Source organism: Lipotes vexillifer, unplaced genomic scaffold (assembly GCF_000442215.2).
Source record: "Lipotes vexillifer unplaced genomic scaffold, Lipotes_vexillifer_v1.1 scaffold269, whole genome shotgun sequence".
In the NCBI taxonomy this organism is placed as follows: Eukaryota; Metazoa; Chordata; class Mammalia; order Artiodactyla; family Lipotidae; genus Lipotes; species Lipotes vexillifer.
The window spans coordinates 1,975,792-2,003,221 of NW_006799885.1; the positions used below are offsets into that span (position 1 = coordinate 1,975,792).

The 27,430-nt window shown below is 39.8% G+C and overlaps 1 protein-coding gene across 1 annotated transcript in view; it reads left to right on the plus strand.

Annotated features, from left to right (window-relative positions):
• ARHGAP10 (Rho GTPase activating protein 10) overlaps positions 1-27,430 on the plus strand; it is a 342,299-nt gene that overhangs the window by 92,093 nt on the left and 222,776 nt on the right. Inside the window, exons 4-5 of the mRNA XM_007472009.1 lie at positions 17,669-17,740; positions 26,139-26,240. Of these exons, the coding sequence (XP_007472071.1) occupies positions 17,669-17,740; positions 26,139-26,240 (174 nt within the window). The remainder of the gene's footprint in view (positions 1-17,668; positions 17,741-26,138; positions 26,241-27,430) is intronic.

Here is a 27,430-nt window from a genome sequence, read left to right on the forward strand (position 1 = left end):
CGGACCAGGGATCGAACCTGTGTCCCCTGTATTGGCAGAAGGATTCCCAACCACTGCACCACCAGGGAAGCCCCATGTATACAGACTCTTTTGGCTTTTGAGACCTCTTTCTTTCTTTTTTTTTCCTTCCCCATGTTTTTCCCCACAACGGATTTCACTCTTGTGAAAACACTGGGCCAGGGAACACTTGCTGGGTGATTGGCCTTGAGCTTCCGTCCGGATAAAGAAGGCACTAGGCTTCTGAATCCCGAAGGCTTTTGTTAATACAGTAAGTCCCCTACATATGAACTGAGTTCTGTTCTGAGAACGTGGTCGTTAAGTCTAACAAAGTTAGCCTGGGTACTCAACTAATATCGTTGGCTATATAGTACTGTACTGTAATAGTAATTACAGTATTACTGTACTGTAATACTTCTCACACAAATAATGCATAAAAAACAAACACAAAAAATAAAACATTTTTAGTCTTACAGTACAGTACCTTGGAAAGTACAGTAGTACAGTACAACAGCTGGCATACAGGGGCTGGCATGGAGTGAACAGGCAAGAAGAGTTACTGACTGGAGGAGGGAGAGGAGGTGGGAGATGGTAGAGCTGAAGGATCGTCAGCAACAGGAGGCGGAGGGCAAACAGCAATTTCACTCACACCTGACGTTGATGGAACGCACGTTCGCACCTTTGAAAGTTCGAAACTTGAAGGTTCATATGTAGGGGACTTAACTGTAGTTTAGATGCTTCCAAGCAAGACACTATGGGTGTTTCTTCAGCCCTCGTCTGATTTGCTTCACTCCTTTCTCATCATTCTTTCATTTTCTCAAGGATCTTACAGAAGCATTTGGTTAAGTGATTTCTATATCTTTTGGGAGTTTTGACACTGATTTTTGTTTCAAACTTTCTCTGATTCTTTTAAAATTTCAAAAGTCCTTCATGGTGTTATTAAAATAATATTTGTTGGTTACAATGAACTAAATATCTTTTATTTCTGGGGAGGAATTTTTATGATATTCTTTCTTTAGTACACCCTAGGGCAGTGGTTCTCAAACCTGGGTCCCTGCACTAGTAGCAGTAGCATCAACTGGGAACTTGCTATTTCTAGCAAGTTGCACATTCTTGGGCCACACCCCAGACCTACTGAATCAGGAACTCTGGGATGGGGCCCATCAGGCTGTGTTTTAATAAGGCCTCCAGGTTATTGTGTAACCTGCTGACAGCAGAACCACTGGCCTAGCGTGCACGTGAAATCTCCACTGGCTTTCGTCATAGTCTTGTAGCTAGATCTGTCTGAAAGTTGGAAACACTATGAATGGCTTTTTGGTGACTTTATGCTTCCCAGGATGTTAAAGTAGTCTTCAAGACCCTAAGCTTTTATTTGTCGTTTCCAAAGGGTTTTGGACTATATTAGTTTATTATAAAGGAACAGGTTTCTGCTGTTCGGAATTTTAGCGTGCCTTAATTTGTGTTTAACATTGGTTACGAGTTTCTATAGTGTGATAAGTATCTAAGGTATTACATGCCATTGGAAAGATTGTGCCTTTAGTGTTATCTAATTTTATGGTATATCAAACCTACTTTAATCAGTTCTTTTACAGATAAAGTGACACATTTTTTTTTATGCAGAATTCTCTTGGCAGGCACATTCAGCTGGGAAAGAATATCCCTTGAACTTACAAAAACATTTCTCAGTTTAGTTTAAAAACTGTCAGTGTTCTAAATTTTTTTAAAAACTTTTTTTTTGGCTGCGTGCAGCTTGTGGGATCTTAGTTCCCTGACCAGGGATCAAACCTGGGCCCACAGCAGTGAAAGCATGGAGTCCTAACCACTGGACCACCAGGGAATCCCCCCTGTCAGTGATGGAAATTCATGAAGAACTTTTCTCCTTGGACCTGACCTTCACAATTGGACAGCACTGTTTTTCTTGTAAATTCATTATAATTCAGTCAGATGCAGATGTCATTGTGAAACCTGTTGTTCAGGAATGCACCTTTTGAGATCTTTCTCTGACCTAGAATCCTCTAGAGGCTACAGTCAGGGCGAACTCAAATCAGACTTCTGTCATGAGTGCACGTGTCACAGGCAGGAGGCCTGGGCTCCTTGCTGACCCTTTTCGTGTGCGGCCTTGCCTCCTGACTCAGTGTCTTTGCCATTGGTGACTCACTGTCATCTGTGGACTCGCAGCCTTGTCATCGTCAGATGCTCCTTCCCTACTGAAACTTACGTTCCCTGTGTTTCAGCTCCCTGGGCTTGTTCTCTGCTTCTGCGGAATCAGCTAGCTCTTGACATAAACTAGTCAATCCTGACGTGAAAACATAAAAAGCAGGCATGGGTTCCTGCTATTTACTCCCCCACCTCCAACAGGGGGCGCCAGAATGTAACCAGTCCGCTCAGTCAGCTCTCTCATCCAGAGGACTGGTTCCCTTAGTGGGAATTAGTTCAGCTGAATCCACAGTTTCATGAGGAAAATATTTTCATTCAGATCCTGTCGTGAAATACTCAAAGGTATGGCCTAGGCTCCTAAAACAAAGAGCTGAGGGGGAACTTAGGGAAACTTAGATTTAACCCCTTCAATGAACAAAAAAAGGGGGAGGGGAACAGGAACAGTGAGGTGGAGGGATTTGATTTACAGCACAAAATAAGTTAGTGACAGAGATGAAAAGAGCATCTTTCTCTTATCTCCTGGTCCTTGCCTTTAGCTCCTCGAGATTTAATACCCTCCCTTCCACCTTCGAATATGGGTGAGGTGAATGTGTATCCCCCAGGCAGCAGTCAGGAGGAAACGTGAATTTGGTTGGTAATTCTCCTGGCCTGTTTGGACAGCTGTAGCCCCTCAGTACTTCAATCAACAAACCACTTAAGGACCGCTGAAGGAAGAAATTATGAACCCTGATGGTGGTTGGGAGACCTGCCATTGAGACCTTCTAGATGGGTCGAGGAAGTGCCAGTATTAGTACCTAAAGAGTGGGTGCCAGCTTCTTGGAAGAAAAATCCCAGATACCATAGTATCTGGGATTTAAGGGAGCATCCCTTAAAGAAACGATGCCGCTCCAAGATTCTTGATGGCACAGAGGAAGAATTGTGTGGGGAAAACCGGATATTGGTGACTGAGCTGAAAAGTGATTTGGAAGAGTTGGACTCTGAAAAAGCTTTAGAAATATCTGAAATATATTTTGCTTATTGTCTTTTTAAAAATGTGTACAAAAGAGGGATATGTGATAAAAATATATCTAACTGCCAAAAGAGCTTTTTCAGTAAATATAAAAGCTCTTAGAGTTAAGATAGTAAATGAAGATGTCATCAGCATTTTTTTTCATAGTACGTAAAAATATGGAGTGTCTTAGTATTAGTGGCGTGTTAGATTTAATGAATCGCAGTACTGCAGTGGTGATCGGAATTGTTAGAGGTCCAGGGGAGGACTAGTGGCCATGATAGTGTAGTGGAAAGAATATGGATTTTGGAAGCAGTGGCAGCCATGAGGCACTCACTCCCAGATCTCCCGCTTCAGGGAGTGGAATCAACCATTGGGCCCAGCTGCTATAAGGTTCCATCGCTGCTTTAGTGTGAAGGCCATGGGTCCCAAGTCTGCCCCCAGCCAGTGAGTGAGCACAGCAGGGGTACTAAAGCAGGCTCATTCCTGGGGATTCTGGAGTCCTCTGACAGGCAGCCTTGGCTCGAGGAGTCCCTGATGGTCTGGTCAGACTTTTTCTAGAACCACACTGCAGTCTAACATGCATCCGCCCCACCCTCCTCCTCCCACCTTGTCTCCTTCCCCTGGGGCCAGACCTGCATTGCTTGCCTCTTCCAGCCTCCCTTGGCTCCCTCTCCCTTTTCTCTCATAGACGTTTCCCCTAATAAATTTCTTGTATTTCGAACCCTGTCTTGGTGTCTGCTTTTTAGAGGACCTTGTCTAATCCAGACGTAGACTATTCTGAAGGGGAGAGAACATGTCCATACAGGAGACTCAACGTGGGCCTTCACGGTGACTGTTATCACCAGCAGTAGGAAATGTTGCATTGATCCAGAAATACTGTTCTTTATATTATCTAAATTTGTGAGAGAATCCCACTTCGTTCATAAAACAAATATGTTTGAATGCCCATTATGAGCTGGGCAGTATTCTAGCACCTGAGGACTTAAGCCCTTTTCCAGGATGAGGTGCTTATTAGCTCGTGGCTGCATAGCAGAATGAGCTGTCAAGGGCCTTTCTGCCCCAGGCCCTCCCTTTTCCCTCTTGGTCACTCAAGGAGCCCAGGCCTCACAGAAGGACTGGAGAGCTCGTCTCTTTGTTGTTGGTCAGAAGTGTAGGTGTTCTTTTCTGAATAGTTCTCCTTTCTACTTCTGTCTCTGTCTCGTATTTTCTTTCTTTTTAATTTTTATTCGAGTATAGTTGATTTACAATGTTGTGTTAGTTTCAGATGTACAGCAGAGTGAATCAGTTATACATACATCCACTTTTTTTTTTAATGCTTTTCCCATGTAGGCCAGTATAGAGTATTGAATAGAGTTTGTCTCATATTTTCTTGATTCAGTAGTTTATTGCCTTCTTATTCATGAGGTTCCATTTCTACCTGTGCCACTGAGTAATACCATTCACCTCAGAAATTAAAATTTTCTTATTTAAAGCTACAAAACCACCAAATTTCCAGTTCTCTCATGATGCTTTTACAGCTTTCTGACAGGCTTACCTTTTACTCCGGTGGGGTTTTATTCCTTCTCATCATGTTCTGCCCAAGTATTTATTTTGTCTACAAAATACAAGCCAGGTCTTTATGTCCCTCAGGCACAGAGGGAATGAGGCTCAAGGTTAAATATCCGCACATCCTTATTAGGTTAACTCACTCCTAATAAACCCAATAGTTTTGTTTGAAGATTCTCGATTTTTCCTAAGTATGATTTAAAACAACGCCAAAAACCTTTACTGGTGGGGTCTGTTTGATTTAAATAATCTGAGTAAAATTGGTACTTTTTGATTAATGTCCTGCAAAACTGATGCTCCCCTCTCCCCGCCACGAACGCTAAGATATTTGTAGAAGACAGACATTAAGTGAATCTTAAAATTTGGTGATACAATGACCTAACATCGTTTTTGAGAGCTAGGTCATGGCCAAACCTCGAGGGAATTAACTCAGAGCAGAAGTTGTCAGACCTTGAGCTCAAATCCTCTTGTTTTGTTAGGTGTCAAGCTATTCAGAGTTTAGGATTGAAAGTTGATAAAAACTCGGGAGTTTTTATTCTTGGACTGTCTGAATGAAAGCATAAGTGTGGTAAGTGAAGTCATGAATTTGGAATATATGTCAGTATTTTACAAATTATGGTTCCTAGGCTTTTCAGTGAACTTGCCTTGGTCTGAAAGAACCAGACATTCAAGGAGCCATTTCATATTAATTGGCTCCTAATTTTCAGGTGTAAACTCTGCAGAATTAATGTGCAGTCCCTCTGCACCTGTGTCCTCTTTAGAGCTTTGTGTACGGGTTCATTAAGACGCTCTCCAGTTCTTGTGAGTTTGAGCTATTAGCACTATAAAATTTAATTTCATTTTTACATTGATTTTTTTCTACCAGGAGGGATCAGCTTGGCCTGTGCTGTGCTTAAATAAAATATCATCCAGGGATTTATTTATTTTGAAGTTAAAATTGCTTCTAGCATGATATCCTCTTCTTTGTTTTACTTGTGTTAAGTAGACAGAGAGCAGGTATTATCCTTCTTTATAGTTGAGAATATGCAGGCAACAAAAGAGAATTATTTTTCCTATGGTCTAAAAACAGAACCAGTTAGGACAAAGGCCAAGTGAGAAAATGTTGGTCTCCTATTTGTCTCTGCATCAGGGTTCTTTGAGAAAAACCAATTGTGAAACTTTTTCATTTTCTGCCAACATTAGAGCCTTTAAAAAAAAAAAGTGGGAGGGCTCTATGCTTCATTTAAAATTTCCCTTTAAGATTTGAGCCTAGATTGATGGGGGGAAGGTATAGCACAGGGAGAGACTGTTTAGATGGAGAAAAAGTTAGCAAAGGATGCATGTGGATGGGGAGTAATCTCATTAATTAAAGTGAATTGGTTTAATCAGGAGAAAAATCTTGTTTAGGAATATTGAGAAAGATAGTACTGAAATCAGTTTGACAAGATTGTTTAAGGTTCTGAAATTTAAAAAATATTAATCTGAATTCTCAGTTGCATGGTCTGAACAGAAAGGGAGTTTATTAAAGAATATTAGGTAGCTTACAGTATCTTTATCAGTTTTGGGGAACCGGGAATGATGCTAAGAGTCCTACTACAGAGCTGGGCTTGGAGAAGACAGTCACCACTGTTGCCACCAGATGTGGTGTAGAACAATACAGTGTGCACCAGGCAACACCACTGCCCCTGGTGGTTGTTGGTGGAACTGCTACCTCTGGAAGGAATTGTTGCTACCACCCACCAGAATCTCTGTTTACTGTTTTTTTTAAGCACTAGCTTCCAAATCAAATTCTTGAGTGGGAGCATCTGATTAGTGGAACTCTGGCAGGTGCCAGGACCTCATGAAAGATGGCAGGGAAAGCAAGTGTCTGTGATTTTCAGCTTTTATAGTAGAAGGTGGGTTTTGTCCTATTTCACATACCAGGTAGCCCAAAAGGGTAGATATACACTATTTATAATGTTTATGCCTGATTGTAAGGCAACACCATTTTCCCATGAAAAGATTAAACAAAAAATTTTTGGATAGCATGAACTTACACACTTTTAGGATGCATTTATGGGTCTGCTAGATAATCAGATGTGTATTTTCATTATTTAGTTGATTAAATGTGTGTCTGATTTTAAAAATTAAATTATCAATGTATACTTTAGGAATGTTTTCCCCATTTATTTCGTGAAAAAGTTATTCCAGCTCTTGACGACTTTGACATTAGTGTGTTTATCACGGACACATTCAGAATTTTTCAGCACAGCTTTCCTCATGGCCACACCCGTCTGAGTTCTTTGAGATGCAGCCCCTTTTGAAATATCTTTCTGATGCTTTCATTGGAAATTTTATCTCAAGTCACAGGTACCCCCTTAGAGCACATTTGGACAGTCTCACTTAAAAAAAATTATCCCTGAGATGTATTTTTATGACTTTCTTTTTTAAAAAATTTACTTTATTGAAGTCTAGTTGACTTACAATGTTGTGTTAATTTCTGCTGTACAGCAAAGTGATTCAGTTATACATATATGTACATTCATGACTTTCTTAATGCAACTACTTAGCTTGTTTTTTTAGAGCGGTTTTTATGATATTACTGACCACTTAAAAGTGGTCAGTAATATTACTGACTTATTTGAGGTCATCTCCTGAATGATAAATAAATCTCTTAAATTTCTTAGCTTCCCCTTGTGTTTGTAACCCAGACCTGTTTGTGAGCTCAAAGCAGCTGAAACTAGATGTGATTGGGGCCGTTTTAGGCTAAGATTCCTCAAACAATTCTTTGTTCATCAAAATAATGGGGAGTGCACTCCTTCAGGAGAAAGAATTCTTATATAGGGCTAAGTCCCTTTTTTCCTAAGGGATGAGTTTGGGAAAAATATTCCTTATGTTCAGGTATGTATGAGGGTTCCTTGACATCCTTTCTCAAGGTTCTGTTTCAAGGAAAAATAAGAAATATGTCTTTGCTTAATGGTTTCTTTGCTGCTGTTCTTGACGTTGGAATTGGAAAGTCGAGTTTTCGCTTCAGTCTAATGAAATGGGAAGTCTCTGGACGGTCATGGGAGAAAATTATGGAAATTCTCCTTTGCTCTCAGATTATGCATTCCTTTGGGGTCAAGAACACATGGAATCCAGGCTTTAAATAGCGAGGTCCGTGGGGAATGGACATAATTCCTTCTGTTTCATTAGACTCAGTCTGTCCTTGTTAGTGCTGAGTGATTAGGAAGGCAGGATGTCCTGCTTCTGCTGGTTTATTCATTGTTTGACCTGGACTGAGACTTGCAAAAAATTACTAAAGGTGTCGTAGGATGCAGTTCTGCCTTTGTTGCCTTTTTACTGAATACGGGTTTCTGGTCCTAAGCCCCATTAGCATTAGAATGTATCAATACATCAGAACTTAGCCTTTGATCTCAAATGTGAGGGAGGCAGTGGTTTCTCCCCCCACCCCTGGTAGAGTCTGATTCTCTTCTGGTCAGCTAGTATTGTCAAGAGATTCTCAGCTTTGGCTTAAACTGTAGGGGTAGGTAAAGATATTACCCTATCTTTTCTTTCCTTTTTAGACATTTAAGCGCTCATATCCAAATGTCTTACAAAAAGGGGTTTCAGACTCTACCAGAGAAAAAATTTAATCCTTCAGACTGTTATATAATAAGCTTGTTCTTTTACTTTGGATTGTGAAGTTTTGATGGATTCTGTGGTTTGCCATCATAAGGCAACATTGAAATGTAGTTTGCGTTTCTGCCTCTCCCAACTCATGTGGAATCCCAGAATCAGAGAGATGGGTAGGACCTCAGGGGTTTCCTCGGCCAACTTCCTCTCAGTGCAGGAATCTGTGACTCTGTCTCCGGATACCCGTCACTTGCTTCTACTTGTTGATATGGAGGGAGCGGTGGGTGGGGAGGTGTCACATTACCTTGCTGGGTCCATTGTAATTTGTACTGAATTCCTCTTGATGGCGAACCCAAACCTGCTCTGTAGCTTCTTCTCATTAGACCTGGTTTTGTCCACTTCAAGCAAATCAAAATGATTTTTCCTTCTCTCATGTGGTACCCTTTTAAATATTTGAAGACGGCTTTCATCATTTTCCCTCTAAATGTTCTCTTCCTCCCCAGTCTCATTAAACACCTCTGATTTTTTTTTTTAAAACCTGTTCCTTCTAAACGTTTTTTAGCCTTATCTCACAGTCCTGCTTTGCCTCAGTTTGAGAATCTCTCTTAAAATATGGTGGCCATACTGTCGAGATAGGTTCTGATTTTACAGGACACAGTTGTATGATTACCTTGTTTGGATTTGAACAATATATGTAAACTATATATGTGTTCATTATCTTCTAGGACAATTTAACTACTTTAGTTCATGCTGAACTTTCAGTTAACTCAAATTTTTAGGGGCTACGGCCCCTGTTAAAGTCCACTATTAAATTCACATGAGCTGTTGTTAAGATACCTTTTACACTTGAGCATTTGCCTTTCAAGACTGAAACCTGGTTGATTGCTTATCTCAGGCAAATTCTGTGGCACCACTTTTGAATCCTTTTTAGGTCGAGAGCTACTTGAGCTGTGATTCTCTCATGCAGCATTCAACCTTCCCTCCCAACTTTTGGTGCCTTGCAAATGTACATTTAAAAAATATACAAACATATAAGAGTAAGAAGAACATCTTATGCTGTGATTCTCAAGATAATTCTCTCAGGCAGGGTTGAGTCAACCATGGCCCATGGGCCAAACCCACCTCACCTATTTTATAAATGAAATTTTGATGGACCACAGCTATACTCATTGATACACTATGTATGACTGCTTTTGTGCTGAAATAGCAGAGTTGAGTAGTTGGAAACTGAGGCTGTATGACTCAAAGCCTAAATTATGTACTACCTGGCCTTCTGTAGAAAAAGTTGGCTGACTCCTGTTCTAAGGTGAGACCAACTGATTCATTAACATGTTTTATGTTCATGTAGATACAAGACTATCCAAAACTCTTGCCAAGGCGCATTAGCAAGGCTTCTCATGACTTTTTTTTGGTGGCTGGTTCAAGTATTTTATGGGGAAAAATATAGTTATATAGTCTTATATGTGTGGTTATAAAAAATCACATTCTAAATTTGCTTTCTCTCTAAATTATTTGATTGGTTTTTAATGTGTTAGTATTTGAAAGCGCTTCTCCATTCTATTACTGCAGCTGTCTGGAAACTTTCCCCACCAGAAATTGTCTTAGAGTTTTATGTGCAGTCCCTAAAGTTGGTGTGCATTTATCTCTGGGAAAGAAGAGTCACGTTTTGGCATTAGAAAACTTCCATACACTTATTACTAGCAAATATTATATAGCACTTCTGTGAACTTATAAAAGGAACTGAGAGATTTCATGGAGTCTCTATTTTGAGAAAAAGAAGAAAACCATCTTCGTTGTTCAATCTACATTGCCTTACTCTGAAGCATTTACCAGCTACTTTGTGATTTTGTCCTTGAATAGAATGCCTAGGGTTCAATTCAGAAATTACATAATCAGACTTTCTTAAAGAAGGAAAATGATAATTTTAAATAAAAAATTAAAAATAAATTAAAACATTTTTTAAATTAAAGAATTGCATTAGAGTGGTGCCTGTCACAACTACTGTTTTCTTTGTTTTGGAAATAGGCTTATTGACCTGCCAATGGTAAGGTGGAAATTCCTTATATTTTTTTGTCTACGCTAGTGCTAGCCCTTGGAAGTCAGACAACTATTGCATCAAATTCTCCAAGGGAAGGACAACTATAAAATTGCTCATGTGGAATCTTTGTGTCCTGGTCCTTTTGTGAACGACAGTGTTTACTCCAGAGTATGGAGTTTCAGGGTTTGAATTTTAAAAGGTCTTCGTGTACCCATGTTGTTGATGCCCACATCTAGCCCTGACTGAGCATCTCTGGGTCCTGTTCTGATGGCCACTGGAGCCCATCGCATCTCGTCCACCTCCTCCCCTGCTTCCTGACCTCTTCAGGGGCTTTAGTGATGCTGAATTGCTGGTACTTGCGTGCACTGGAAATGCTGTTTTCCCCTCTCTCGTGGAGGGCCTTTCTTTTACTCTTATCCTTTGCCTGGAGAACTCCTGTACCCTGTTTCAGGCTCAGGTCTGCATTATCCCCTCAGGAAGTCTTCCCTCACCCAGGCAGCTTCCTGTTCTCACCCACACTGTGCACACCACATCATGTTACTCTGATGGGCTTACATCTCTCGGGCGTACTCTGACCGCAGGTGAATCTAACTGCTCACCTTCTCCCTGCCTTGCTGGAGACAGTCTCACAAAGCCCAGTGGATGTCCTCCGAAACTCCGGTTCACCTCTCACGATTCCTTCTTTCATGCCCCGCTTTGTTCAGACTTTTCCCCACGCCTCACATCTCGAGAACTGACCTTGCCTTGTACTTCTTGGAAAAAATAACTATCTGGTAGCAGCCCCTTCAGCTTCTGTTCATGAAATCTACAAACCCATTTGAATGGGCCATTGCTTTCTCCTTGCTTCCTATTACAAGGGCAGGTGGGATCTCTACTGCTGTGACTGGTCAGCATTCCGTCTCCTCCCACGTTAGAGACTTTGAACCATCTTTTCTGGAGTCTTCGCATGGGCATGGAGATGTGCTGTCATCCTTTTAAAATTTTAAAACCTTTATTTAGCTTTACAATGTTGTAATGTTGTGTGGGCGTAAGTACCGATCTTCTTAAAAAACAATCTGCCTTCACTTTACCTCGTGTTCTGTTTCAACCATTGTCTTCTTCTGATTCTGTCCTTCGTGGCCGTCCTGTCGAAGAAGGGTCGTTCCCACAAATGTCCTCACCTTTTATTTATAAACCAACTCCAGTCTGGCCCTTGCTCCCTCCTTTCCATGGATATTGCTGAGATCTCATTCACTCTTTAATTTCTCTGCAGCTCACACAGTTAAACCCCTGTCTTGCTTCATCCAGCCTCCATGGACGATCAAATGTGGGTTTATTCAGGACCGCTAGTAGGCTAGGTCCAGATGTGGATGCCTAGGAGATGATACTGGTGCTAAGGGAAGTGAGCTTTAAATTCTTTTGAGATGTTGTGTGTCAGTTGGATCACCTTGAAAATGTATGGCAGAGTCTCTCATCTGCTTTCCCAGGTGGACCTTGGGGCATTCCATATTGTTTCGCGTTGTCAGGATTCCTGGCATGTGCTGCTGTGTCCCTGCTCTGCTCTTTGGTTTGCCCTTGTTGCAGGTCACATGGCCTACAATATGAAGAGGATAAAATTATTGTGTTTTGCAGATGATCCCTTTCCATTGACTAGTGACTGCTCTTAATTCTGTCTGTTGCCTCAACTCTTTGATACCTAAGTAACAAATTGTCAGGGCTGGAGTGAGTGAAGTCCAGTGGCCGGCCTGGGGAAGAGAGTTTAAGCAAGCTCTGGGCATCTCGAGTGTGGACAGGATCATTTTTTTTGGGGATTCTGCATCTCACTGGATGAGTGGTCTCTTTGGGAGAAACCCGTCCATAATGAAACACTGCAAAGGAGCCTAGGGTTAAATGAAGAATCCTTTGCTGTTGTAAGTCCCTTATTTTTTTCTGTAATTTTAAGCTTGGATTTTTGGGGGCCTTTTTTGTAACGAGGGATGGCACATTGTTGTCAAGTGTTTTGCTTTTCTATTCTGAATCCTTCTGGAGATGGTGAGAACACTACTACTCACTAGCACATTGTGGTTAAATGCATTCTCCTTAGGTAAATATTCCCTTCTGTGTGCATTTTCAGCATTGTTTGTTATAGATTCTTTTTTTATTTTATTTTTATTAAAAAATTTTAAATCGAAGTATAGTTGATGTACAGTATTATGTAAGTTACAGGTGTGCAATATAGTGATTCACAATTTTTTTTAACATCTTTATTGGAGTATAATTGTTTTACAGTGGTGTGTTAGATTCTGTTTATAACAAAGTGCATCAGCTATACATAAACATATATCCCCATATCTCCCCCCTCTTGTGTCTCCCTCCCACCCACCCTCTCCCACCCCTCTAGGTGGTCACAAAGCACCGAGCTGATCTCCCTGTGCTATGCGGCTGCTTCCCACTAGCTATTTTATATTTGGTAGTGTATATACGTCCATGCCACTCTCTCACTTCGTCCCAGCTTATGCTTCCCCCTACCCGTGTTCTCAAGTCCATTCTCTACGTCTGTGTCTTTATTCCTGTCCTGCCCCTAGGTTCTTAAGAGCCTTCTTTTTAAATTGCATACATGTGTGTTAGCATATGGTATTTGTTTTTCTCTTTCTGACTTACTTCACTCTGTATGACAGACTCTAGGTTCATCCACCTCACTACAAATAACTCAATTTCATTTCTTTTGATGGCTGACTAATATTCCATTGTATATATGTACCACATCTTCTTTATCCGTTCATCTGTTGATGGACACTTAGGTTGCTTCCATTCCTGGCTATTGTAAATAGAGCTGCAATGAACATTGTGGTACATGACTCTCTTTGAATTATGGTTTGCTCAGGGTATATGCCCAGTAGTGGGATTGCTGGGTCATATGGTTGTTAGGCTCCGGACGCGCAGGCTCAGCGGCCATGGCTCACGGGCCGAGCTGCTCCGCGGCATGTGGGATCTTCCCAGACTGGGGCACGAACCTGCGTCCCCTGCCTCGGCAGGCAGCCTCTCAACCACTGCGCCACCAGGGAAGCCCCTATTTTTAGTTTTTTAAGGAACATCCGTACTGTTCACCATAGTGGCTGTATCAATTCACATTCCCACCAACAGTGCAAGAGGGTTCCATTTTCTCCACACCCTCTCCGGCATTTATTATTTATAGATTTTTTGATGATGGCCATTCTGACTGGTATGAGTTGATACCTCATTGTGGTTTTGATTTGCATTTCTCTAATGATTAGTGATGTTGAGCATCCTTTCATGTGTTTGTTGGCAATCTGTATATCTTCTTTGAAGAAATGTCTATTTAGGTCTTCTGCCCATTTTTGGATTGTGTTATTTGTTTTATTGATATTGAGCTGCATGAGCTGTTTGTAAATTTTGGAGATTAATCCTTTGTCATTTGCTTCATTTGAAAATATTTTCTCCCATTCTGAGGGTTGTCTCTTCGTCTTTTTATGGTTTCCTTTGCTGTGCAAAAGCTTTTAAGTTTCATAGGTCCCATTTGTTTATTTTTTTTTAATTTCCATTTCTCTATGAGGTGGGTCAAAAAGGATCTTGCTGTGATTTATGTCATAGAGTGTTCTGCCTATGTTTTCCTCTAAGAGTTTTATAGTGTCTGGCCTTACATTTAGGTCTTTAATACATTTTGAGTTTATTTATTTATTTATTTATTTTTTGCGGTACACGGGTCTCTCACTGTTGTGGCCTCTCCTGTTGTGGAGCACAGGCTCCGGACGCGCAGGCTCAGCGGCCATGGCTCACGGGCCCAGCCGCTCCGTGGCACGTGGGATCCGTCCAGACCGGGGCTCGAACCTGTGTCTCTCGCGTCGGCAGGCGGACTCCTAACCACTGCGCCACCATGGAAGCCCCATTTTGAGTTTATTTTTGTATATGGTGTTAGGGAGTGTTCTAATTTCATTCTTTTACCTGTAGCTGTCCTGTTTTCCCAGTACCACTTACTGAAGAGGCTGTCTTTTCTCCATTGTATATTCTTGCCTCCTTTATCAAAAACAAGGTGACCATATATGCGTGGGTTTATCTCTGGTTTTCTCTCCTGTTCCATTGATCTATATTTCTGTTTTTCTGCCAGTACCATGCTGTCTTGATTACTGTAGCTTTTCCATACAAATTGTGAACACTTTTGTCCTAGTTCTGTGAAAAATGCCATTGGTTGTTTGAGAGGGATTGCATTGAATCTGTAGATTGCTTTGGGTAGTATAGTCATTTTCACAGTGTTGATTCTTCCAGTCCAAGAACGTAGTGTATCTCTCCATCTGTTTGTTTCATCTTTAATTTCTCTTATCAGTGTCTTATAGTTTTCTGCATACAGGTCTTTTGTCTCCTTAGGTGCGTTCATTCCTAGGTATTTTATTCTTTTTATTGCAGTGGTAAATGGGAGAGTTTCCATAATTTCTATTTCAGATGTTTCATCATTAGTGTATAGGAATGCAAGAGATATCTGTGCATTGATTTTGTATCCTGCTACCCTACCAAATTCATTGATTAGTTCTAGTAGTTTTCTGGTAGCATCTTTAGGATTCTCTATGTATAGTATCGTGTCATCTGCAAACAGTGACAGCTTTACTTCTTCTTTTCCAATTTGGATTCCTTTTATTTCTTTTTCTTCTCTGATTCCTGTGGCTAAAACTTCCAAAATTATGTTGAATACTAAGTGGCGAGAATGGGCAACCTTGTCTTGTTCCTGATCTTAGAGTAAATGCTTTCAGTTTTTCACCACCAAGAACGATGTTGGCTGTGGGTTTGTCATATATGGCCTTTATTATGTTGAGGTAAGTTCCCTCTATGCCCACTTTCTGGAGAGTTTTTATCATAAATGGGTGTTGAATTTTGTCGAAAGCATTTTCTTCATCTATTGAGATGATCATATGGTTTTTCTCCTTCAGTTTTTAATATGGTGTATCACATTGATTGATTTGCATATATTGAAGAATCCTTGCATTCCTGGGATAACCCCACTTGATCATGGTGTGTGATCCTTTTAATGTGCTGTTGGATTCTGTTTGTTAGCATTTTGTTGAGGGTTTTTGCATCTATGTTTATCAGTGATATTGGCCTGTAGTTTTCTTTCTTTGTGACATCTTTGTTTGGATTTGGTATCAGGGTGATGGTGGCCTCGTAGAATGAGTTTGGGAGTGTTCCTCCCCCTGCTATATTTTGGAAGAGTTTGAGAAGCATAGCTGTTAGCTCTTTTCTAAATGTTTTAAAAGAATTCGCCTGTGAAGCCGTCTGGTCCTGGGCTTTTGTTTGTTGCAAGATTTTTATTCACAGCCTCATTTTTAGTGTTTGTGATTGGTCTGTTCATATTTTCTATTTCTTCCTGGTTCAGTCTCGGAAGGTTGTACTTATCTAAGAATTTGTCCATTTCTTCCAGGTTGTCCATTTTATTGGCGTAGAGTTGCTTGTAGTAATCTCTCATGATCCTTTGTATTTCTGCAGTGTCAGTTGTTACTTCTCCTTTTTCATTTCTAATTCTATTAATTTGAATCTTCTCCGTTTGTTTCTTGATGAGTCTGGTTAATGGTTTATCAATTTTGTTTATCTTCTCAAAGAACCAGCTTTTAGTTTTATTGATCTTTGCTATCGTTTCCTTCATTTCTTTTTCATTTATTTCTGATCTGATCTTTATGATTTCTTTCCTTCTGCTGAACTTGAGGTTTTTTTCTTCTTCTTTCTCTAATTGCTTTAGGTGCAAGTTTAGGTTGTTTATTTGAAATGTTTCCTGTTTCTTAAGGTGGGCTTGTATTGCTATAAACTTCTCTCTTAGAACTGCTTTTGGTGAATCCCTTAGGTTTTGGGTCGTCGTGTCTCCATTGTCATTTGTTTCTAGGTATTTTTTGATTTCCTCTTTGATTTCTTCAGTGATCACTTCGTTATTAAGTAGCGTATTGTTTAGCCTCCATGTGTTTGCATTTTTTACAGACCTTTTCCTGTAATTGATATCTGGTCTCGTAGCTTTGTGTTCGGCAAAGATACTGGATACGATTTCAATTTTCTTAAATTTACCAAGGCTTGATTTGTGACCCAAGATATGATCTATCATGGAGAATGTTCCATGAGCTCTTGAGAAAAATGTGTATTCTGTTGTTTTTGGATGGAATGTCCTATAAATATCAATTAAGTCCATCTTATTTAATGTATCTTTTAAAGCTTGTGTTTCCTTATTTATTTGCATTTTGGATGATCTGTCCATTGGTGAAAGTGGGGTGTTTAAGTCCCCTACTATGATTGTGTTACTGTTGATTTTCCATTTTATGGCTGTTAGCATTTGCTTTTTGCGTTGAGGTGCTCCTATGTTGGGTGCATAAGTATTTACAGTTGTTATATCTTCTCCTTGGATTGATCCCTTCATCATTATGTAACGTCCTTCTTTGTCTCTTGTAATAGATTCACAATTTTTAAAGGTTATACTCCATTTATAGTTATTAAAAAATATTGGCTGTATTCCTCATATTGTACTTTATTTCCTTATACCTTATTTTATTTTTTAATATTTATTTATTTAGTTATTCGTTTTGGCTGATCTGGGTCTTAGTTGTGGCATGTGGCCTCTTAGTTGTGGCATGTGGAATCTAGTTCCCTGCCAAGGATTGAACTCAGGCCCCCCTGCTTCGGAAGCGTGGAGTCTTAGCCACTGGACCACCAGGGAAGTCCCTGTTGTCTTTTTTTAGATCCCACATATAAGTGATATGTAGATTCTGTCTTAAAATCAGAAGCCCCAAAGGAGCCAATATACAAATGAGTGAGGTTGTGGGTGGAGTCTGTGTGTGGTTCCTGTCGTGGTGGCCTTGCCAGCTCTCAGAATATTTCGATGACTGACTGTCCTGAGCTCCAGTGATTCTGCTTTGCTAGCATAGCCTAAATCCTCATGAGGAATTTTCAGTGATGAAGGGCTGTCCTGGTACATTTAAACTTGTAGCCACAAACCTAGCCTTCTACATTATGTAGTCTGATCACTAATAATGGAATGTCAGCGACTTTTAAATTTCTGAGCAGTGGGAGAAGAAAAAAAAACCTTCAAACAGAAGTGTTCTGTTAATGAATGTGATAGACCCCTTTGTTGTTTGAAACCAACCCTCCTGCTATTTCCCTGAAGAAAGGGCTCTGTTGGGGCTAGGTGGCACATTTCCCTGGCACTTTGCCGCACCTCCTCTTCCCTGAAAATATTTATGGAGATCTGGTGTGTTAATAAATTTAGAAGTGATTTAATGGTCACATTGGCAGGGTGAGATAAAGCAGTTCACTGTGTTGTTCATTTTGTTTCTGGGTGGGGTGGAAGAGGGAAATGAAAGACTAACTTTTTCCTTTTTGGAAACCTAATACTCTGCTCTTCTGTTATCACTCTTGTTCTCTAGGCATTAAGTGTCACCGAAACCCTGATTAAACCCCTGGAAAAATTCAGAAAAGAGCAACTTGGAGCCGTCAAGGTTTGTGTCTAATTTGAGCACACTTGTAAACAGCAAATGTAGACACCTCTGCTGCTTGAGCGTACATACACTCGGTTCACATTTAGCAGCTTTGAAGGAGATGTTAGAGTCCACCATCTGCTGTTGTATGTTTCAAATGTGCTTTGTCCCCTTTGGGGGAATATGAAATTGAAAACAAAACAGAAATACCTGGACTGGGTGGTAAAACCTCTCGTAATCATCTTTGGCTGCACCTTTCCATGTAGAGTTTTAAAAATATCTTTAAGCAAATAACACGTTTACTCTGTATAGAAACATCTTATCTCTGTAGGAAGGGCAGTGATTTCCATGCTCGCCTCAGCTTGATGGCATCATACTAGGGTTTAAGATTAGAAATGCTGCTACGCCAGCATGCCATTGAAACTAGAAAGAGAATATTCGGTTACAGTAAGTCCTCTAAATATGAACCTTCAAGTTGCAAACTTTCAAAGATGCGAACGTGCATTCGTATGTCCAGTCATGTTAAGTTAGTTGACGTGTCTGTAAGATTACTGTACTGTAAGATTAAAAATGTTTTCTTTATTTTCTGTGTTTGTTTTTTATGTATTATTTGTGTGAAAAGTGTTACAAACCTATTACAGTACAGTATTATATAGCCAATTGTGTTAGTTGGGTACCTAGGCTAACTTTGTTGGATGTACGAACAAATTGGACTTACGAATGCACTCTTGGAATGCACCTCATTTATATGTAGGGGGCTTACTGTATTGGGATGTATTTCCTTCAAGTTAACACAGATTTATTGAGCATCTGTTATGTGCCAACATTGTTATGGGTGCTGGGGATTCAAAGGTGAGTGAACCACAGACTGTACCCAAAGCTCTGGGATGTAGCCAGGATTTCTGGGAATAGTGCAACGACTTTGCCACTGGGAGCCTAGGATGTATTTAGCAACTTCTAACATCTGCTAACTAATAAGCTTTGAAATTAACTCAGAGAAGTAATTTCCACCAGCCTCTCTTGAATGTTGTGCACATACTTGAGGGAGAAAAAATAGCGTTTCTGTGTTGTTGACCATTTTTGGCTTGGCCTAAGGAGACGGGAATAACATCAGTTTTAGGTAGGGAAGAGAGGTTTTATATTTGTATTTTTTTCCCCCATGCATTGGTGATGTGAGGTTTTTTTTTTTCCTTTACCTTTGTAAACAAACTATTAAAATCCTTTACGAATAAACATTGTGGTCTCCATGGCCATAGCTATACAAATGGATCCAGAGAGGGCCAGCTTTTTAGCTGCTATTTATAGACTCAGTTCTCCTTTAAGTGACCTGTTAACCTATTAGACACTTCTTTTTGGCATGATAGTTTACAGTTTTTAATGAAGGGCTGTGTTTTGAGGGGAGGTCAGTGGGGGTACCCCCCAAGTCCTCTTCCTGGAATTGTTTGCTGAGCTACATGAAGCTGGTTTGTGTCTGCTGGCTTTGTAGCAGGACATTGGGCGTCCGGCTTCACATCTGTGACCTTGGGCAAGTAATTGGCTTTAATTTCTTACCTGTAAGATGACAGACTGGGGATCTGACTGCTCTGTTTTGCAGTTTTATGATTCTGTTTTCTCTGATCTTCATAGGCTGTCTTAAAGCTTGAATAATCTTGGTTCTTTCTCTTTGAACATTTCATGGCAGGTACTGAATGTAAACATTTCTTATTTTTCTTATTTTACTTGGATGATGGTCGGGAAGGATAAGGGTTATATTATGTAAATGGAAAATGAATGTGACTTAATTAATAGATATATTTCCTTTTTATTTACCTACTGGGTTTTTAGAAATTTCTGGCCTTGAGTTTTCTACTGACTCTTTCTCCTCCCAAGCTTTGCCCAGCTTCTCATGTTGTGCCCGTTCAAAGTGTGGTTGACCCTTGAACAACTCAATTTTGAACTGTGTGGGTCCACTGTGGATATTTTTCATTAGTAAATACTACAGTACTACAAGATCCATGGTTGGTTGAATCCACGGATGTGGAACCGCCTATATTGAGGACCGACTGTAAGCTATACTCGGATTTTCAGCTGCTCCTAGGTTGGTGTCCCTAACCTCTGCATTGTTTAAGGCTTAACTAACTGTATAGCCTAGCCTGCAAAGCAGCTTGCAAAATAAATTGCCATATTAAAAGGTTAAATTATTTTAATACTTTGTCTCTTGAGCTGTTTAATGGCCAAATTCTATCCTGAAGTCCCATTTCTTTCTTCTTTCTTTTTTTTATTATTATTATTTAAAAACATTTTCTCCCCTCCCCTCCCCTCCCCTCCGCCACACTTCATGGCATGCAGGATCTCAGTTCTCTGACCGGGGATCGAACCGTGCCCCCTTGCAGTGGAAGCACAGAGTCTTAACCACTGGACTGCCAGGGATGTCCCCCATTTCTTTCTTCATTGTTTTTCTGGCTTCAGGTTTATGAAGGGTGTATCCTACACTCTTGTTCAGTACAGTGTGTGTGTTGGCTGTCACACCTATTGATGTTACCTGGGAGAAGCCTTATTTTACTGGTAGTTTTGTATATTAAACAGTAGAGAAGGGTAGTTTTCTAGGTTATATAGTGATATATAAGCATCTGTCTTTTTCATTAGATTGTTCAATCTTTAAGAGAAAAACCTATGCTTATTTCTTTATTTTCTACCAGCCTCCACTCTGTCTTACTATAACGTATTTAATAAATAAAGCAATTCTACTGTTCTTCTATTCTATTCTAGAAGAACCAGGGAAGGGCTTATAACCTGGATATTTGATGATTTTTCTCCATTTGTGCTTTCTAAACACCAACCCTATTTTGAAAATCACACGTTCTTGTTCCAGTGGTTGGTTTACTTACGTGGGATACTTAAAAATAACTTAATTTTCTTAGGTTAAAGATCTCTTCTTAAATACCATGAAGCAGTTTTCATGTGGGGAGAAAAAGACAAAAGTCTTTAAAAGTTGACCGCAGCAGAATTTGTTAGATACCCTTGTCAAAATGTTTATCTTTTCTTTCCCTTCTCCTTTTTCCCATCTGGGACGGTCCCGTCTTTCACTTTTATATGCAGGCTCTTTCAGTTCCGTTTACTCCTTCAGTTTCCAGCATCCCAGTGACGTGTTTAATTTGTGTTTTTAACATAATCGAAACTGCTAGGTGGCTTTTGTAAACTGGAATTTTTAGGAGCCCCCAGGTCTTCTTTTCTGCTGTTTCACTTCTGTTTGGATATGTTTCCTGTCAGTCACGTCTGTTTGGTTTGGGCTTCAACCTCCGTCCTGTAGGTTCTGCTGCATTTTCTCATGTGCCTGCCCGGTTCTTGTCTCTGTTTACAGAGCCCCATTTCCCACTGCAGGACACAGTCGTTCTGTGCTGTGTCTCATCAATTCAGAGTTTTCTTCATGGCCTCTCTTAGCTTTACTTCCACGGAAGCGCTTTTCCCTTCCCCAGAAGCTTGTCACTTATTCCTAAGTATCTGCATAACATTTTGTCGATAACCATTGCTCATTAAATGTCAGTTTAGCCACAGGAAACTAATACAGGCACCAGACAACATCGGAGCCAAGTGCATTGTGTACAAACTCCAAGAAATACTAGAACTTGCTAAGAGTTAACAGTGGGAGAATTTAAAATTGCTTTCTCTGAAAGGGGCAGCATGCAAATGTCAAACGGATACAATGAAATGATACTGATAATTTATAGAGCCTATTCAAATGCTGTTTTGCAAAGAGCTAATTACTGTTTTATTCAGTAGAATAAAAGGTTTAACCAGAAGGCTTGAAAAAATGTTTATTTCATAAATTATACCTTAGTAACTCAGCCATTACCAGAGTCTCACCCCATATTTCCTTTGTGTTTCTTTTCAAGGCTATGCCTAACGACTAAATGTTTAATAAAAATCAACTTCCTGAGATTCTGTAGATGACTGGCCGGATGGTGCTAAGGTGATGGATAGGTGACTCGAGAGCAACGGCACCAGAACCAGTGGTGGCACTTTGTCGGTGTCGCTGCTCTGTAGGCTTCTCCCTTCCCATGTCCTCTGACCGATATCTCCCGGGCGCCTACTAGGTGTGCGGGTAGAGGCTGAATTCTCATTGCTGTGGAGAGGCTGAAGGAGCTTAAAGGCAAAAGGGGGTGGGGGGTTGGGTAGGGCAAATGAAGTGTCAAGGAGGACTGGTGACATTGGTGCAGGAGTTGAGGGAGGCGGCTGTCCCCGCACTGGAGGAGACAAGGAGTACTTCATGGAAGAGGTGGCATTTCCACCTCCTGGTTTGGGCGTAAAGGCTGAATTTCCAACGCCCTGGGCTGTAGGGTGTTGGTGGACCGGGGGAGCAGAACAGGGATTGCAAAGCTCTGGTTGGCCTGGATATACAGGAAAAAGTGCTCCTGCCAAGTGTGTTGTATGTGCTGTGAATCTTGTTTCTTGTGTGTGCAGCGCTACCCCCACCTTTTTATTTAAGGGAGAAGGAGTTGGAATCTCTAAGAAAGTATTTAAGCTCCTGTCTAGACTAGTCAGCCTTATTATTTACTGTTCGTAGTTTGAAAATAAGTCTTTTCATTTCCTCATCCTAGAAAATTTGTAAAATACCAAAAATATTAAAAAAAGAAAGTTACCTGGTAACTTAAAAATTTCCCCTTCTTCTAAAACAAAGCAAAAAATTCTAGTACCCTGCAGAAATGTGGACAGTTCACAGGTGTGTTCAAACTTTTGTGAATTCTTTATATGTTCTTTACTCATTTTTCCTTGGAAGTGTAATGTGTGATTTGAGCAGAAACTTGCTCAATAAAGAGTGTTTTATGTGTTAGGAACGTTTACTTCTTTGCTTCCGTATTAATTGTATCATCTCCCTGCCTGTTGTTTGCCTTTTACCTTATTTATTGTGTATTTTTGATATCTAGAAGTTCTTGTGGCTTCTTCCATTTCTCTTTTGCTCAGAAGTTCCTTCTCTGTTCTGAGATCTGATTGAAAATACTCTTTTTTGGCTTCATTTTTTACTTGTGACTCTTTCAGTCCATCTGGAATTAATTTTGATTTGAGACATGGTTCTCTTTTTATTTCCAGCTAGTTAACCAGTTATACCCACACCATTGGTTGAGTAATATTTTTTTATCCAGTGATTTGTGATGAAACCTTTATGTGTGTGTGTGTGTGTGTGTGTGTGTGTGTATGTTTACTTCTAATAGATTCAAAAAACCTGATTATTTATGTTTTGTTTCTTAGGTTTATTAAGTCCCTCTACCATTTACACCATGTACATCTTATTTGACTAATTATGCTGTTTTAAGTAATATCTCTTCACTGGTTTTTTTTTTGTTTGTTTTTGCATGTGTGATTTTATAACATTACAAGCTGACTTCCCATGAGTAATCTTTAACTTGTAAACATTTTGTTTGGCTTACTCATGTTAAAACTGAAAAAAAATTTTCTTGTTGCCACCATTTAAAAATCACTGGGTTTTCCAGCTGTTCCAGAAAAATCGGAAGACAAGGCCTGTGTACTGGGCTTATATTTCCACATGGCAGAAACCTGCAGGAGCTCTGTTATGGCTGCCTGCCTCTCTAGAATAGATGTGGGCTACCTGATTTGCCCTTGCCTCCACCTTTCCTTACTGAGTTTTACTTTCAGCTTGACTCAGACTCACTTGAGTAATGCTGTTTCATAAAAAAGTTTTCATTGTATTAATTTGATCCTTGATAGAGCCTTTTGTCTCATTGCTCAATTTATTGTATATATATATGTATATATATACACACACATACATATATATGTATCCTGTATTGCAGTGTTGAAGAAAAAAGGCTCCATTCTTTATTGAATGCTGCTTGAACACAATCCCTTTTAAAATTCCTATTATTTAAGTACCAAAAGTCATATGAGTACAAAGCAACAGAATATTCTATAGTGACCTTGAGAAGAAATGCAAGGAGAAACAATTATCTGAGTCTTAAGATTCAAAAACAAAACACAGTAGCGTTTGTATAATACCATACCAAGTACGAACAATTGTATTTCCACTCTAATTGGTGGGTGTGATGTTGTTTCTTGGCTAAATTCTTTCTTCACAGAGCCTTGACAGAACCATTTTCTTTCATTCCCAACCTAACCCACATGCTAATTTACATACCCCACTATTGCTGCGTGTGCTGGGGTGTTTTGACTGCTGACTTTAGCATCATTGCATCCTTTGTCCCCTTCTGTGATTCACGTGAAATCAAAGGAGTAAAAATGTTTTCAGTATTCTCTGGTAAGTACTAATCTGCAAAGATAGTGAGCATGTTTAACCACATGATCTCGCTTTGCAGAGTACTTGCGGTAAATGCAGCTGTGTCACCTCCATTTCTATCTCATTTAAACCTGAGAAACCGTTGCTCAGAGAATGCTGTGACCCTGGGGCAGTGAGTGCATGGCTGCCCAATGCGTGGCTGAACAATGCATGGCTGCTAGAACCTGCGTCTCTGACACCTAATCCAGTGCATGCTCTGCAATATGAACTTTTAAAAATAGCGGGGATTTTGAAGTAGTGGCCATATGTTCTTTTTAGTTTATTTTCTGTTAGTCATTAAAATCGTTCAGGAAGTGCGTCATAAGGAAAAGCAGAAAAGAGAGTAACCATGTAGTATTAATGCCTTAAGCTTTTTTAAAAAAAGTTGTAAATTAGACTCGGGGCATAAAGAAACAAAGTGCTTCTGTTTCAACAGAAGTTTGACTATTCTCATACATAGGCGAACCGTAGGATCACAGAATCTTAGGATTGGATCTAAGAATGAACTAGTACAAAACCAAATCCCTGATCTTTTCAGTAGGAAAACTAAGGTTCTGTATTGTTAGGTGTTCCCCTCCCCCCCCCCCAAAAAAAAAGATGTGCAGCTAGTTGGTAATTAAACTTGGAGTAGAAATGGGAAGAAATAACAGTTCCTGAGTCTGTCTCTTCCATCAGTATGGGGATTAATTTAGGGTCTTTAGGTGGGCTGGCAGAGCTCCCTGCCTGGCTTCTCACAACAGTTTGTAGTCCCGTGGAGTGAGAAAATGATAATAAATGTGAAGAAACAGAATTTTTGTGCTTTATTTACTCCTTTTGCTTAATAGGGAAAAGATCATGCCAGAAAAGGCTGGGAGAATCCATTATTTTTGACCTAGAAAACAGAAGTTGGAAAATAGGGAAGGGAATGTTCCTTTTCAGGAGGCCTTGGAGAGTTGGTGAGAGTTTGAAGTTAATGGAAACATTTTGACAGCATGAGGACATCGTGTGTGCTCATTGGTGCTCTGAAATGTTTATGAGAAATCTACTTGCCTTTGGCAAGCATTGTTGGGGAGATACTCTGTCTTTGCTGCCTTAAAAAAATTTGGTTCCTTGTGAAATAGGGAGGGTGGGAGGGAGACTCAGGAGGGAGGGGATATGGGGATCTATGTGTGCATATGGCTGATTTACTTTGTTGTACAACAGAAACTAACACAGCATTGTGAAGCAATTGTACTCCAATAAAGATGTATTTAAAAAAATAAAAATGCACAGGGAACTCTATTCAGTACTCTATAATGACCTATATGGGAAAAGAATCTAAAAAAAAGAGTGGATATATGTATATGTATAACTGATTCACTTTGCTGTACACCTGAAAATAACACAGCATCGTAAATCAAGTGTAGTCCAATAAAAATTTGAAAAAAAAATTTTAAAAAATTAAAAACTACTCAAGCTAAAGGAAAGCAAATGCTGTTTCTAGGCAGCACCTGAGAAATGTTTGTAATGTTAGCCAAAGGATCTTGGTACAAGTATGTCAGTATTATTTTAGGCCTTGTCGACCTATTGCTAGTATTCTAGACAGTGTTAAAAAAATCACTCCTAAGGTTTGGGTGAGTAGATGACTTTCCTGGTCAGAGGATTTTATTGTGATATTCATACTGGACAATTGGGGAAGATCTTTTAAGATATTTCCTACTGCCCCAGTGGTGATGATGATGATTTTTTTTAATGTAGATCAAAACTTACTCAGTTTTAAGTGAATTCCATTTCTATGCCAAAATCTGTACTGTAGCAAGTTTGCTTTTTTAAGCTTTATGTTCTTATTATATGTTAAAAATATATATTTTTTGAATGGAAGGACGAGTGAATGGCATTAATTCCAAACACTGGTTAAGTATGAAGAGTTGAAAAATAACAGGCTTGGAAAAAAGCCCATTAAAGGAAAAAAAGAAAAAATAAGTGACTCTTCAATCCCAACGCTGTCTTGATGAGTAATAAGCAGTATGGCCTGGGTGCAGATAGATTTTCCAGATAATTCCTTCACACTTCATGGTAGTTTCTTTTATTTTCGGATAGTTTTCATAATTTGAGTTTCCCAATGGATTAACTATGTGTATGCCTTTTTTTCCCTTTTTTAATCACAGTTGTCTATGTTTTTCTGATTTGTAGGAAGAAAAAAAGAAGTTTGACAAAGAGACAGAAAAGAACTATAGCCTAATTGATAAACATTTGAATTTATCAGCAAAAAAGAAAGACTCACATTTACAAGAGGTATTGTTTTTATTTTTCTGTTAACTTGTTTCTAAAATTCAGTAATCAGTGCATGTCTTTTTTTAAAAAACTGTGCTTTTCTTTTGAAAACATTTCATCCAGGATTATTAGAGGTGGAAAAAATGACCAGGTATCACCATGAAAAAAAGAGCTCTTTTGGAACAAGACGTAAAATAAGACCTCTTAGAGTGATTAATGCAGTGTGGATTCATAGTATTAAAAGTTTTGGTTCTGAGTATATTTTCACAGGAACAATCATTTTCACCAGCATAACTGAGAACAGATATATTATTTTCAGGAATAGATTCATTAATTGGCTTTCAAGATTTCTTGAAGAAGTGAATTGAATAAGCTCCTACACCATTTGGCTTTTATGTGAAGGCAGCATTAATCTTAACACTGAAGATTCAGGAGTTTTCACCTTCATTGGAAAGAGAGCATCTGTTTTACTTGGGTTAATAGACTCATTATTTTGTTTTTGGAGGGAGCTGTATGTAAGAAGAAAGGAATTTATATCTTGTCTCTCATTTTCTCTTTCTGTTTCTTAAATCCCCTGCCACTTGTTTTTCCTCACTCACACACTTGAATGGAAACTCAGTTGTTTACAGTTTGTAACATATGCTTTCCTTAAACATAATGCTGTTTGCAGCTGTAAGGATCTTGACTCATCCCACAAAAGTGTGATTTTTTTTTCTTCCATTTGTTTATTTTTAAACACATAAGGAATCCAGGCATGTGCCACTATAATATACACTTAGTGAAATATCATCAAAATGACAACATTGTAGAATAAACCTGGGTTATGTTTAAATGTCACAGATTTAGTTGCAAACTGTGTGTGTGTGTGTGTGTGTGTGTGTGTGTGTGTGTGTGTTTGTGGCGGGGTTATTTTGACATTACCTACACGTTACGTTTTCTTTTGTCTCACTAGTACTTTTTTTTTTTTGCGTTATGCGGGCCTCTCCCGCTGCGGAGCACAGGCTCCGGACGCGCGGGCTCAGCGGCCATGGCTGACGGGCCCAGCTGCTCCGCGACATGTGGGATCCTCCCGGACCGGGGCACGAATCCGTGTCCCCTGCATCGGCAGGCGGACTCTCAACCACTGCGCCACCAGGGAAGCCCTCGCTAGTACTTTTTTTTTTTTTCCTTGCGTTATGCGGGCCTCTCACTGTTGTGGCCTCTCCCATTTG